At 36.5% G+C, this 13,044-nt stretch overlaps 1 protein-coding gene across 5 annotated transcripts in view; it reads right to left on the reverse strand.

Moving 5' to 3' along the window:
- The window catches only part of shakB (shaking B), a 130,774-nt gene that overhangs the window by 9,719 nt on the left and 108,011 nt on the right, over window positions 1–13,044 (reverse strand). For 3 of the 5 annotated variants that reach the window (XM_068283677.1, XM_068283678.1, XM_068283676.1), the window contains exons 4-5: window positions 9,180–9,313; window positions 8,931–9,120 (exon numbers count right to left, since the gene is read on the reverse strand). In XM_068283677.1, the coding sequence (XP_068139778.1) occupies window positions 8,931–9,120; window positions 9,180–9,313 (324 nt within the window). Of the gene's footprint in view, window positions 1–413; window positions 1,483–4,427; window positions 4,464–4,556; window positions 4,910–8,930; window positions 9,121–9,179; window positions 9,314–13,044 lie in introns of those variants that run through there. The other 2 variants (XM_068283679.1, XM_068283680.1) reach the window with 2 other exon arrangements.

The raw sequence follows: 13,044 nt of genomic DNA on the forward strand, positions 1-13,044 counted from the left end.
AGGAGAAGGAGACTATATATCACAAGGTAAATCTCATCAAATCCTAAACACTCATCCTAGAATCTTTTCCAGAGAGAGAGAGAAAGAAAGGGAGTCAATTTTATTTCAATTAAGCTCTTGACTCTAGGAAATCTTATCAAATTTTAAGCACTTATTCTTAAATCTTTCCTTTTAGAATCTTTCAAATCTAAAATGAGATTAATCTTTTAGGATTTCGAAACCTTATTTTTGTGAAAAGTAATCATCATCGGAAAATAGATTGGAGTTGATGAATAATTATTTGTTTGTCCTGTTTCAATTTCAATACAAATCAATTAGATATATATATATACAATGTTTAGTACTTTTAGGCAATATTATGTGTTAATCAAAATTGTTTTGTTTTCGTTTTATTTGTTCTTCATCTTTCTCACCTGAAAGAATAGGCAAAAACACACCCATTGATAGTATTTGTAGTGCTTCTTATCAGCTGGATCGCCATCGGAGTTACCAATGCCTGGATATGGCACTGATATGCCTTGTTTCTTTAAAAATAAACTCTTTAGCGTATACGTTGATTGGATCCAACAATATGTGTTGAGCACATCCTCTGGAATATCTTTTGTGTGTACACAATCAATCGGATTGCCCACATATTGGCGTGTGGTTATTATCAGTGAGAATGACATTAGAATCATCACAGTTATTGAGTAGTGAAGTCGGAATACTATCGAATCGGTTTTAACGTGACTGACCTTTACAAGGTTTTTCAATCCACGGAATATATCTAACATGGTTTTTTAGCAAAACCAAGACGCGGATTCAATTTTTTGTTTTGTTTTTGTATATTTGCTTGTGTGTGTGTGTGTGTGTATGTGTGTGTATGTATGGGCGGGTATGTGTGTGTGTGTGTGTGCGTGTATCAGCAATATTGATTTATCAATTGTTTTAGAATTATCCTTGGGCTACTGATCGCTTGATGTTGCTTTCGCTGATGTCGATTGAGATTCTTTCTCTTGCGCGGCAAGGCCATCATAATCGTTGATATTGATGATGGCGTTTCAGCTCCATGTAACCGATGATACCGGCAGCAATGGAACTGGAACTGGCACTGGAACTGATTGTGAGACTCAAACTGGAATTGATTGTCCACCAATTGTAATTGAGTTAGCCCGAATTTACACTTGTCACGATTTGGTTGGGTTTCTGTCGTTATTGCTGTTGCTGTTGATGTTGTTGTGGTTGTTGTTGCTGTTGTTGTTGTTGGCGTCTGATTCACAGATTTGCGCATTTTTTTGGAGTGAGATTTTGGTTGGGCTTCAGTTTGAATATATATTCATTTAACACTATTCATTGAACGATTCATATTCGTTGCCTCGATAACCCGTCACCAGCCATTGAAACTTATTTCATGAAATTAGGAGAGAATCCTTAAGGACAATTCCCACACAAAACATTCATTTTTCTTTCATTCGGTAACTTTTCTTCATTTTCTTTTGTCTTCTAGTTTTTTAAAGATCATTTCGTACCAAAAACAACACAAACATTTTAAGTAAAGCGAAAGCAAAATTTCGAAATTGAACTTTGAAGAAATTATTGATTAACCTTCTTTTGATTTGTTTATTTATGAAGTAGCTATTGAAAAATCATTTCCATATACATACATACATACATACATATGTGTGTGTATGTATATATATTTTTCTTATTATTTTTGCTTTAGCTATGGGTGGGGCAAGGAGGGGGTGGCAAATATTTATTTAAGCGGACTGAAAAGGCATTGAAAATTTCGTAAAGAAACAAAACAAATAAAAAACGCTTCTAGCATATAAATAAAATGTGGCATTAAATGATCTTCGTCTCTCTCATTCTCTCTCTCTCTCTTTGTCTTTTTTCACGCAACTGCCCCCTGGCCACAACCTTTGGGATTCATTTAACTTTTGGGGTAAACCCACCCCCCATGCCCATATGTTTAATAAACTTATGCTGACTGACGCAGCTGGCTGGCTGACTGGATGGCTAGATCGGTCGGTTGGTTTCCAACACCAAATGAACTGTAAATTTTAAAATTGCAATGTTTATAAACAAATTTCGAGGCCTGCCAAGATAATAAAGGCACCCGAAAAAAATTGCGTATACGCAGCATCACACGTGGCCCATCGAGCAGAACCAAAAGAACGAAGACTAAACGAAAATTGGAGTGATCGAGAATCAAAACGAAATTGTAGCGTATCGAAAGTCAAAGGCGAAGGCTGCCCCCGTAGAATATATATATATATATATATGTACATATACTGAATATACCTATACGTATACATATATTTCGTAATACCCCTCGCCACATCCCCCCTTCTCAACAGAGTTTACCTCTCCCTGTACGTTTTCAGCACCGGAATTTGTTTTGTTGTTGTTTATAAAATACTTTTTCGAATCCCCAAGACCCCCTACCACCGTTCTGCACTTGACATTTCAACGAAAAGCGATATTAGATGGTGAAGGGGAGGATTTCAGAGGGGGTGGGGAGATCATTGTGAAATATTTGAGAAATGCTTTTCAAAAGAACAAAAAAAAAACCGTTGTTTGTTTTTGGAAATTAATTTACAAAGCATCCCTAACAAAAGATCTAAATTTAACGAGCTATATATTTATATATACCTATGTATATATTTTATATATATACATTCATTCCATAATTACCATTAACATCGCTCCTCATCATCATTATCATTAACATTAACATTAACATTATCATTCTCATGCATATGACTAATTGGGTTTTCCTCGACGCTTGACAAATAATGCGTCTCCGCCCCAAAAGCACCACCGCACCACCCGCCTGACCGACTGCCTGGCAACACCTTCCCCAGCCCCAACGCCCTCCCCTCAATGAGTAATGAGAAATTCGGTAGAAAAATGAGAAAAAACAAAGAGAAAAACCAAAATTCCACAGAACAAAACAAAAAGAGCAAAAAACCCAAATAAAACAAAAAAAAAAAGAACAGAATTTTATTTTTTCCTTCTCTCTCCTGCAAGAAAATAAAACTCAACAACGCATTACTTGCACTTTTCTTTATTCTCAATCTCAAATCTAGATCTCTCGATCCCTATCAAGATTCATACTACATGCTTTATGGCATATGATATTATACGGCTTAGCTTTAGCATTTCGATTTGCTCGAATTGGAATCACTTTTGAATGCAACCTAAACAAAAACACATTTAGATCGCATCAAAAAGGCACTTCAAAGTGCGAAGTCAAAGGGGAATCGAATCGTATGAGAAACCGCAACCGCCAAAACAAAAACACGCACACACACACACACACACAGAGACAGAGAGAATTGTAATTTGTTCATGGAAAATTAATCTTGTGGTCAATTTATAATGTGGACTTAAGTTAGTTAGCCTGTTGACAGCAGGCAGACAGCACAACCTACATATATAGAAGACCGATAAATAAATACACAAAATGTTGGAACAATATTAAAATATATTAAAATATGAAATAAATATTGAAAACCAATTGAGCAATCTCAAGAGAAAACCACAAGAAGACACTTTGAGGTTAATATACTTAAAGTATTAAGGGCAAACAGTGACTGAGTGAATGAGTTGGCGAAATATATACATATAGTTATATTCTGACAAGATCAACGGACGACAAACATTAATTTTGTGTTTATGTATTTGACAACTTGACCCACTGACTATAGAATCAGATGCAATAGGAAGTAGGGATCCTACCTACCAACTATTCAGGACAAACTCTTATCCTATTAACCATTCTTAAGCCCCCTTAGAAGATATTATTTTCGATCTTGTAGGTAAAACTTGACTTTATCACTTATTTGTTTGGAATATCTGGACTTGACTCAATTTAAGCAATCACAATGAGAATATATATATATAAATATATATGGAAAACTAATTTGATTTACATTTCCACACTAGGAAAATCTCATCCTCTCATTTTGGCTAATTAACCCATATAAAAGTTATCGGTCAATAAATTAGCTAGTCTTCCCCATGACTTCACAAACAAGAGTATTCCATTAAAAATCCATCATTTGCATCTATGTGTGAATGATATGGAATAATATATACACACACACACGCACACACACATACACGGACAGATTGTGAGAGAGAGAGAGAGAGAGAGAAGAATCGGCGACGCTCTGTTAACTTTTGCTCAGCCTTTTATAAAATATATAAAAATAAAATGAAAAGTTTAAACAAAAAACCAACCAACAACTATTTATTTTTTTTGTTGTCTACGTAAAATTTAGTTCGAGTAGTGGGAGAGATACCCAAAGAGAGAGAGAGAGAGAGAGAGCGCGCGAGAGGGGGTGGGCAAAACGGGGGTATTGAAACACTGAGGGGTTTTCATAATATTCGTTTGCCAAATGTTTCTTCAATTGCACGAACACATGGCCCGGCCCACTCACTTTGTAAAGTTAATTATGATGGAACATTTTTAATCACTTAAAGCCCAAAACGAAAGAAAAATGAAGAATATGAAATCGAAATTGAAATAAAAACAAATGAAATTCGATGAGATCGCGCACAAGTCTTACAATCGAGTTGATTGCAGCTAACAATCTCCAAATGGAAGAAGTTATCGGGGCGCCTTGTAAGCGCAACGTAACAGAAGGATTCTTTTTTCACATCTTTCGAGATCACAAAACACAGAACACAGAAAAAAAGCACAACAAAATATTTTTTTTTTTTGGCGCCACCGACGAGTTTCCGATATTTTTGCCTCAATTAAATATTATCTTTGGTTTTTTTTCTCTTCTTTTTTTTTTGTGATTGTTTTCCCCCAAAAAAATATTTCTTTTCTATGGGTGTTTTTTTTTTTTTTTTTGGTTTTTCTATTTTTTGTGAGATCGAAACGAGCGAACCGCGCGTTCACTTGGCCAACACATAACAGACACTGACGCAGACGGCGGCATCAGCACCAGCAACAGCTTCAGCGTCAGCCTCGGCCACAGCCACAGCCAACAGCCAACATAGCGAACGGGAAGCAACAACCAAAAACTTGTAGAGAACCATAGACGACGAGCACGGACGTTGGGACGGAGCATAGAGCCACGAAGATCTCTGCCAAGAGTTTCTCTCTCATACGATATAGCCAGGCTAGGCTAGCCTGTTGGCCCGCTCGTTCGTTCGCTCGCTGGTTCGTTTGCCACACAACACTTCCGGTTTGTATGTTCGCTGCTGTTGCATTCCCCGGACGGCCCTTAAACACACAACAATGCGACGCGAACGCGACACGAAGTTCCAAGATGCTGTGTGTGTGTGTGTGTGTTGGGTTTTGGTAGTTGCAACAATCTGTGGCACAACAATGGCCCATATCGACTCATACCTCTTTTTAACCACACAATCACCCACCCACCCATCGCTGCCACGACCATTTTCCCCCCATCAATACTGGCCACTCCGAATGTGGGGAATGTCTTGCCTCTCGTGGACGCGTTGAGCCGCCGACATCTTATTTGATGCACTGTGGTCGCCAGGCATAAAGTAAACTTGGAAAATCTTTCATTCATTTACCAGAATGCAAATGGTTTAGTTTTTGTACCACTGTGCCTGTTCATAGAAATTATTTACATACTCGTATTTATTTCTCGCACGCTCGCGAGTGGTCGTCGTCGTCGGCATCAGGCATCAGGAATGGAGCATAAAAAGGATGACGGTTCGAGAAGGGTGGGGAGGAAGGCAAATACATATACATATAAATTTGTACATATTGGATGAACGGAGTTGGGCCTGCAAACATATGATGAGAGCTCCAAAAGCAACAACAACAACAACATCTAGTGAAATGAATGCAAAATTGTAGAAATCGGACAGAATCGTTGTCATTGGCATGGCGCATGGCGATTCCTTTTGTTGTCCTGCTGATATTTCTCCCACTCCTTTCGTCCCTACGATGCTCATTATTACTGCAATTTCACTGTCAGTCTGGAGTGTGGAGTGGGGATTTGGGATAAGCGGCATTTATATGCGTGTAGATGTTTTGATTTTAGCGCCTAGACGCGCATATCAATTGGAGACAGATGCAAGACAGTGTCAGGGACTGAGAGACAATCATTGTCACAGCTGGGAGTTATGGAAATAAAAACTTGTCTGGCATTTTGTAAGATTTTTTGATTAAGTTGTCGTTTTGTCGCCATGATGTGTGGCAAATAGATGGATGGACGAACCAACAAACAGACGAATGAATGACTGGCTGGCTGGCTGGCTGGGTGACGCGCCATCAAAATTCAATTGGTTTGAGGCAGCAACTACGTGAGCCGCCTGTCTGCCAGGCTTAACAAAACAAAAGGAAATGCCCTGCATAATTCGGCCATTAGGCAAAAAATGCTGTCATCCTTTCCGTTCTTGGTCTTGGCCATGTGCTTGTTGGAGAGCTGAGGCGGCGAGTGGGGCCCCTGTCTTGTCATTAATTCAACAAAAACAAAACATTAGCAGGAAATGCAAAAAAAAAAAAACACAAGACAAATAATCATAAAACTCAACTAAAATGCATTGAAGTGCCACCATTTTTAGTGCTATGTGGGCCCAGAGCCAAATCTTGCATTAGAGAGCCAAACAAAAAGAAATCAGACCCAAACCAAGGAGGAAGGGCAAAACAAATGAATAAGACACCTTGGCGCTAATTGATGACGGGTAGCCGAACAGAAGAAACCAAAAAACAAAAAGGTTTTCAGCAACGAAATGAACATCGAAGTCTTCCAAATGAATTGACCTTGTCACGATCTCCCAAAGAGATGTTGAAATTCCAATGTTAATTTGCCCAACATCAAGACTTTACTTTACTAGGCGAAAGTGATTTATGGGCCCTTTGATCGTGCAAAAACAATAGGGTTATGGTATATCACAGAGAGTGGCGCCCCCTAACGCAACCTTCAAACACTTGTCGGTAACGCCTTTTGCTCTATTTTTCTTTGAACTACTCTTGGTTTTTGATTGTCAGCGTGTTCGAATTTTAATGATCTTCAAATAAGCAAACCGCACATGCTGATTTTTTACGGCATTCTCAATCTCATTCCGAGGCAACAGGGCACCGCCAAGCACCAGTCCACATACCCTGTTATTGATTAGGCATATTGAGTTTGCTGATTTGAATTCGAATCATCTGAGATGTTTGTCTTTGTGTATTTCATTGTCAAGTGCTGGGTAACTTATAGTCGTCTGATCGAGGGAAAATTTGTATTTTTTTATTATTTTAGTTTTAATTTTAATGTCAAATGGTTGCGTCAGATCTTGTTGCGATCTAAATGAAATATGATTTATACAATTGGATATCAAAAAGATGACTTTTTTACGACATGCTTATGGGTATTCCCCCGAGGGAGATAGCGCAAAGTGTATACCTCTCTCCTCTCTCTCTCTCCCTGTTTTAGTTTTAGTTAGTTCATCTCTTTCTCATTGTGGGGCCACACACAAAACATAAATTATAATTTTCTCAACACCTTCATCTCCCTTTCTCATACGTAGCATGTTGTCTGCGTAAATAAATAAAATTTAATGGAAATATCAAGCAAAAAATTTAGAGAAACAAAAAAAAAAGGAGTACAAATCCAGAAAAAGAGGGAGAGAGAGAGACAGAGAGAGAGAGAGAGAGAGAGAGCAAAGTGTGGTAAAGTTCAAAACGGGGTCAAACGATCTCTGGCTGAATCTTCCCCCCAACCCTCCCTGCCACCTGATATTTTTCTGCTTGTTCAACAACAGAAATAGAAATGGAACTGGAGAGAATTGGGGAATAAAGAGAGAGAGAGAGAGAGAGAGCAAATGAAACTCAAATCGGTTCCAAAAATAATTTTAGTCTTCGTTTTCCGGTTGCAGCATTCACACACAAGCAAACACACACACACACAGTCGCTGGAGCATGGGAGCTGCCTTTAGGGTGGGCTGCATTGTGGCATGGTGTGCATAATGCCACACTGCATCGTCTGTGCCGCATTAATGGATCATCATTATATGATTGTTGCCTTTCGAGTCCAACAACTACATAACAAAGCCCAAAACAAAAGACCCGACAACGCCTCAAACTGTGCGAAAGGTCATTGTTGACAACACGACGACTCCCAGGCGAGTTTTCCGGCTAGACAGTCATGGTCATGCCGCTGTCTCTCCTCTTCTAACTCAATCCCCCCAACCCCCAGCCCCACACCCCAAAAGGCAACAACGTCATAATTTACAACATTTCTGACATCTAAATCGAAGAATGAAACAGAAACTTTAGTTCTTTGTAGGCACATCGAAATGTCAGTGAAATCAGGAGTAAAATATTATCATTCCCGATATTCTAAAACATTCTTAAAGGGGGAACACAAATTATAACCCTTTAAATACTTTTCCTTCCAAATCAAATCGCTTCCACGTTGATTAGAAGTCTATATGTATATGAATATATGTACATACTCATAATAGATTCATTCATACCACATTGGAGTAATCACCTGGTTTAACTAAAGAAATGTTTTATAACTTGTGCAAATTTCTTCCCCCATCCATCAAACTCTTTGGCATTCAACACTAAAGTTAGTCGTACACGTTTCCTGCACTCATTCGTTTTGCATCACAAAGCTGAATACTCCTGGAAAGCTCCTGCCAAGCTTTTTGACCACAAAAGTTTGTTGTATTGCCAAAAGGACTTATTTGGGTGTTGTTCTTGGAATAGCTTTCATTTTTAAAAAGCTTTAAAGCTCCCAAGCAGTAGACTATTATACCTAGGCTTTCTGTGTTAAGGACTCATTTATTAGTAGGATATATAAAGACAATTTGATTTGCTTCATCTTCATATGCTAAATCTTAATAGAGAAGTATATAACCCACAGATAAATGTTCATGAAAACTGATTTTGATTTAGATTACAAGCAGTTGAAAGCTTTTTAGTCGGGAGAGCTTTTCCCTGGCAAAAAGTAAATGTCTGAACTTACCTGAAAAAATAGTGTGAACGCTACCCATTGATAATATTTGGTGTGCTTTATTGTTAACGGGCCGCGACCCTGTGAATTGTGTACGCCGGGAAAAGGCACCTCGGAACCTTGCTTTTTCATAAACGCATCGACCACTGTATATGTGGAGTGTATCCAACAATATGTATTGAGAACATCTTCGGGAATGTCTCTGTGGGTGATGAGAAAACTTGTTAATACATTGCTGGCAAAAATATTACTCATACGCACCTTGTGTGTACACAGTCTATGGGATTTCCTACGTACTGCCGCGTCGTTACAGCAATTGAGAATGTGATCAGTAGTATAACCGTTGCGTTGGTGTGCAGGCGAAAGACAGGTGAATCGATTTTGACATGAGACACCTGTTGTATGGACGACGATGACGGCGATCACAATCGGCCGACAAACGACGGTCGATGATAAAGAAAACAGGCATTATTATTAAGAGAATTGGCAATGGTTGCATTAGCAAGAAAAAGGAGAATGATGAACGGTAATAAAAAAAATAATAATATTTATGAACACAAATATATATATATATATATATATATATAAATAGGTATATAAATTATTGGTATTTTCTTTCTTTAGTCCTTTATATAGATTTATATATATATATATACGTATATGTTTAGATATAACATGGTATGGGAGTATAACAGTTCTTCTTCTGCTTTTTTTTTTTGGGTTTCTTTTCCAGTATCTTAAAACTAGGCTTACAAATTAAATGTAATTAAAAAACTTGCGTACATAGATTTGGTTTCAATTTAAAAATTTTAGATTCAATTTAAGTTCTATATATTTTTTCTGTTTGTAAATTTAAATACAATTTGCTTTTCAGTTTTTTTTCTATTTTTTTGAAGTATAGTAAGGTGTCACAGCAATTGGATTCTATAATGTTTCTTTAGCCCTTTCAGAAAAACAAAAAAACTTAACGAAAAAGAACATAATGATATGCTAAGTGGAAAAGAGAGAGAGAGAGACAGACAGAGAGAGAGAGAGAGAGCGAGTGAGAGTAAGAGACAGAGAGAGAGATAGAAACAGATTGAACTATGATGAGCCGCCATTTTTGACTTTTGCTGCTTTTTGTTTCATTTTCTTTTTCTAACGATGACCACTTAATCGATATTTTATGTTTCTATATTATTTTTTTTGTAAAAACAAAACGAAAGCAAAACGAAAATAAGAGTCCTATGAAATTTCGATAATGATCTTATCAATTTTCGGGTACTCGAATGTTTCATTTTGATGAACTATTTCGGTTTTCATCATTGTGGTTTTAGTGGTGGTGGTGGTGGTGGTGGTGGTGATTGGTGGTTTAAGTGGTGATAGTGGTAGTGGTGGTGGTGGTGGTTTGAGGTGGATTGAGGTGGTTCAAGGTGATTGCAGTGAGGAAAGAATTTGAAAATTTATTTCATTTGATTTTTCTTTTTCTCTATGATTTTTGGCTTAGCTGAATATAGTTGAATGAAGAGAAAGAATGCGTTTGCGATTGAGAGAAATAGAGAGAGAGAGAGAGAGAGAGATAGAGAGAGAGAGTGAGCGAGATAGAGGTAGCAAGAGAGCTTTTTGTTGTGAGTGCGACATAAAGGAAACTTAAAAAATGAAACACATACGAATAAAGGATATTGTGTGGTGAAGAAAGTTTCTCTAGTTTTTTTTCTCTTATCTGAGTGGTGAATTGTGGTGAAAGAGTTTCAGTGAGTCAGTTAGTGAGTTTTGAATGGTGAGATATATATATGTATATATATATATATAATATATAAGAAAAATTAATTGAAATACTTATATAGATAAGAAGAGTTTCAAAAAAATCTAATTATGAATTTTTAAATTTTTCTTTTTGTTGGAATTAAACTTGGTTTTTCTTTGGTATGTGAAATATGTCAGTTTATTTTTGGAATTTTTAATTTCAAATGTTATGGAAAATTTATAGCAAAATTAATGAATTATTTATTATAATTTGTTTTAAATGACATTTGTAAATCTAATAAATACAATACACATAGAAAGACAGAGAGAGAGAGAGAGAGAGAGCGAGAGTGATAGAGAGTGAGATATATAGAGATAGAAATAGAGAAATACATATATGTATATCTAAGTATATATTCTTTTGGAGTATTAATCGGATAATAGCGCTGCCAAGCCTGATTAATGAATCTTTTTTACGGCTTTTGAATTTGAGTTTCTTAAATCATGGAATTTACTTTTGGGATTGGTGAAAAGGTCGTTTGAATGGTCGTTGAGTGAATAAAGTAAACTGAATAGTGATATTTTAAAGGCTCCTATTTTGAAAAATCAAATCAAAAGTTTAAAGTTTTCGAAATAAAAAGACGTTTCAAGGAAATCAATAAACCAATATCTCACTTTTCAGCTAATATTAAACAAATTTACTTTAGATAATTAATTGTCAATGACGATTAAAACAATCGCTTTTAAAGTGAGATATCAGATAGGTAAAAACATTTTATTTTTAGTCTCTGATTTTTGTTTTTTAAAGATATATAAATACATTATAATATATGGTTTAGCAGTCATTTTGTTCTCTGAATTAATTGAAACAAACTCGCTTTACTTGACTTTAATTGCAATAATCGAATTAAATTTCATAGTGATGGCAAGTAAAATTGATTAATCGATTATTAAACCAAATGATTAATCGAAGTTTCGCGATTATAAATTACGATTATTCAAAGAAAATTAAAGCTTCTTCTTTTCATGAGGTGATTACTTGAGTCATTAATCGGTTGCATATCATATGATTAATCGTGCCATCACTACTTCAAGTAGTCGGATCGGATTACTTCATCAATCAATAGGAGAATATTTAAGAACGATCGACTGCACAATGATTAAAATATATTTATATATTAACTTCGATTGTCTATAGTTTCCGAAGTGTTTTGGGAGCTGTTTTCTTGAAACAACAAGGAAAACTCCTTGCTCATACGAGTATATATATTTATTGTTATTTTTGTTTGTTTATGTATGTTTAATGTAAATCTTTATGAATATTGCATTTGCATCTTTTGAGATTAAAGTGAAGAGACAGAGTGGTAGATAGTATAGTAGTTAGTTTTGTTGAATTGCTCTCTGTGTTAATCAGTTGCTATGTGTAGAGAGTGGATCGCTGGTTGGTCAGTTTCGGGGAGACTTTTGTGTGGTGAGGGAGTTAGCTGCGGGTCTTGTCTTATTTAATTTAATTTATTTAAGTATTTAAAATAGCTCATAGGAATACTTCTAGGTATATATGTACGTAGTATAGGTAAATAGTTAGTATATATATATAGTATATTTTAGGTGTATTATTATATTGGCATATTATTCTGTTTCTTAAGGGTTTATTTTGTTGGTTCAGCTCTTAATTAATGTAAATTTTTGCTTGCTTATTGCTTGATTGTTTTGTTTTGTTATATTATTTAATTTTTTTTCTTCTTTTTTTTTTGGTTTTTTTTGCTGGGTGATTTTTGGCGTGAGAACTGTGAGAAATTTGCGTGGTGATCATAGAGATAGAGAGACAATGTACTTTGTGATTCGAGTGATAGTTTGAGTGAGTGATAATATTTAGTTTAGTTTATATTGTTGATTTGTTATGTGAGTGAGACGGACGGGTAAACGGGTTTTGTTAAGAGCAAGAGATCTCGCGCTTCATTGAGTGACAAAATACGCTTTACGTAGTGGTAGTTGGTGGTGGTAGTATTAGCTGGTAGCCGTCGAGCGTGAGCGAGAGCCATTCCAAGTGAGTTACTGAAGTGGTGAAGTGAGGTGAGTTTGTGTATGTTTGTTGTGTGAGTGTTTGGTGTGTGTGTGTGCCGAAACGTTTTGTGTGATTCAGTTGGCGAAATTGTGGAGAGGAGAGCAGCGGCGTAACATGTGTAGCGTAACGGAACGTATGGCAACGTAACGTGACGTAAACTAAACAATTCCTGTGGTGGTTACGTAGGACGAATAAGTGATAGTGACAGAGTGACAGTGACATAGTGATAGTGACAGTGAGACAGTGAGAGAGTGTGTGTGTGTGTGTGTGGTGAAATCATAAGAGAGTGGAGTAAGCTTTCGTTAAACGGTAAGAGATATGCTTTTTGGGTTTTGT

This window comes from Drosophila tropicalis, unplaced genomic scaffold (assembly GCF_018151085.1).
Source record: "Drosophila tropicalis isolate 14030-0801.00 unplaced genomic scaffold, ASM1815108v1 contig_158, whole genome shotgun sequence".
Taxonomy (NCBI): domain Eukaryota; kingdom Metazoa; phylum Arthropoda; class Insecta; order Diptera; family Drosophilidae; genus Drosophila; species Drosophila tropicalis.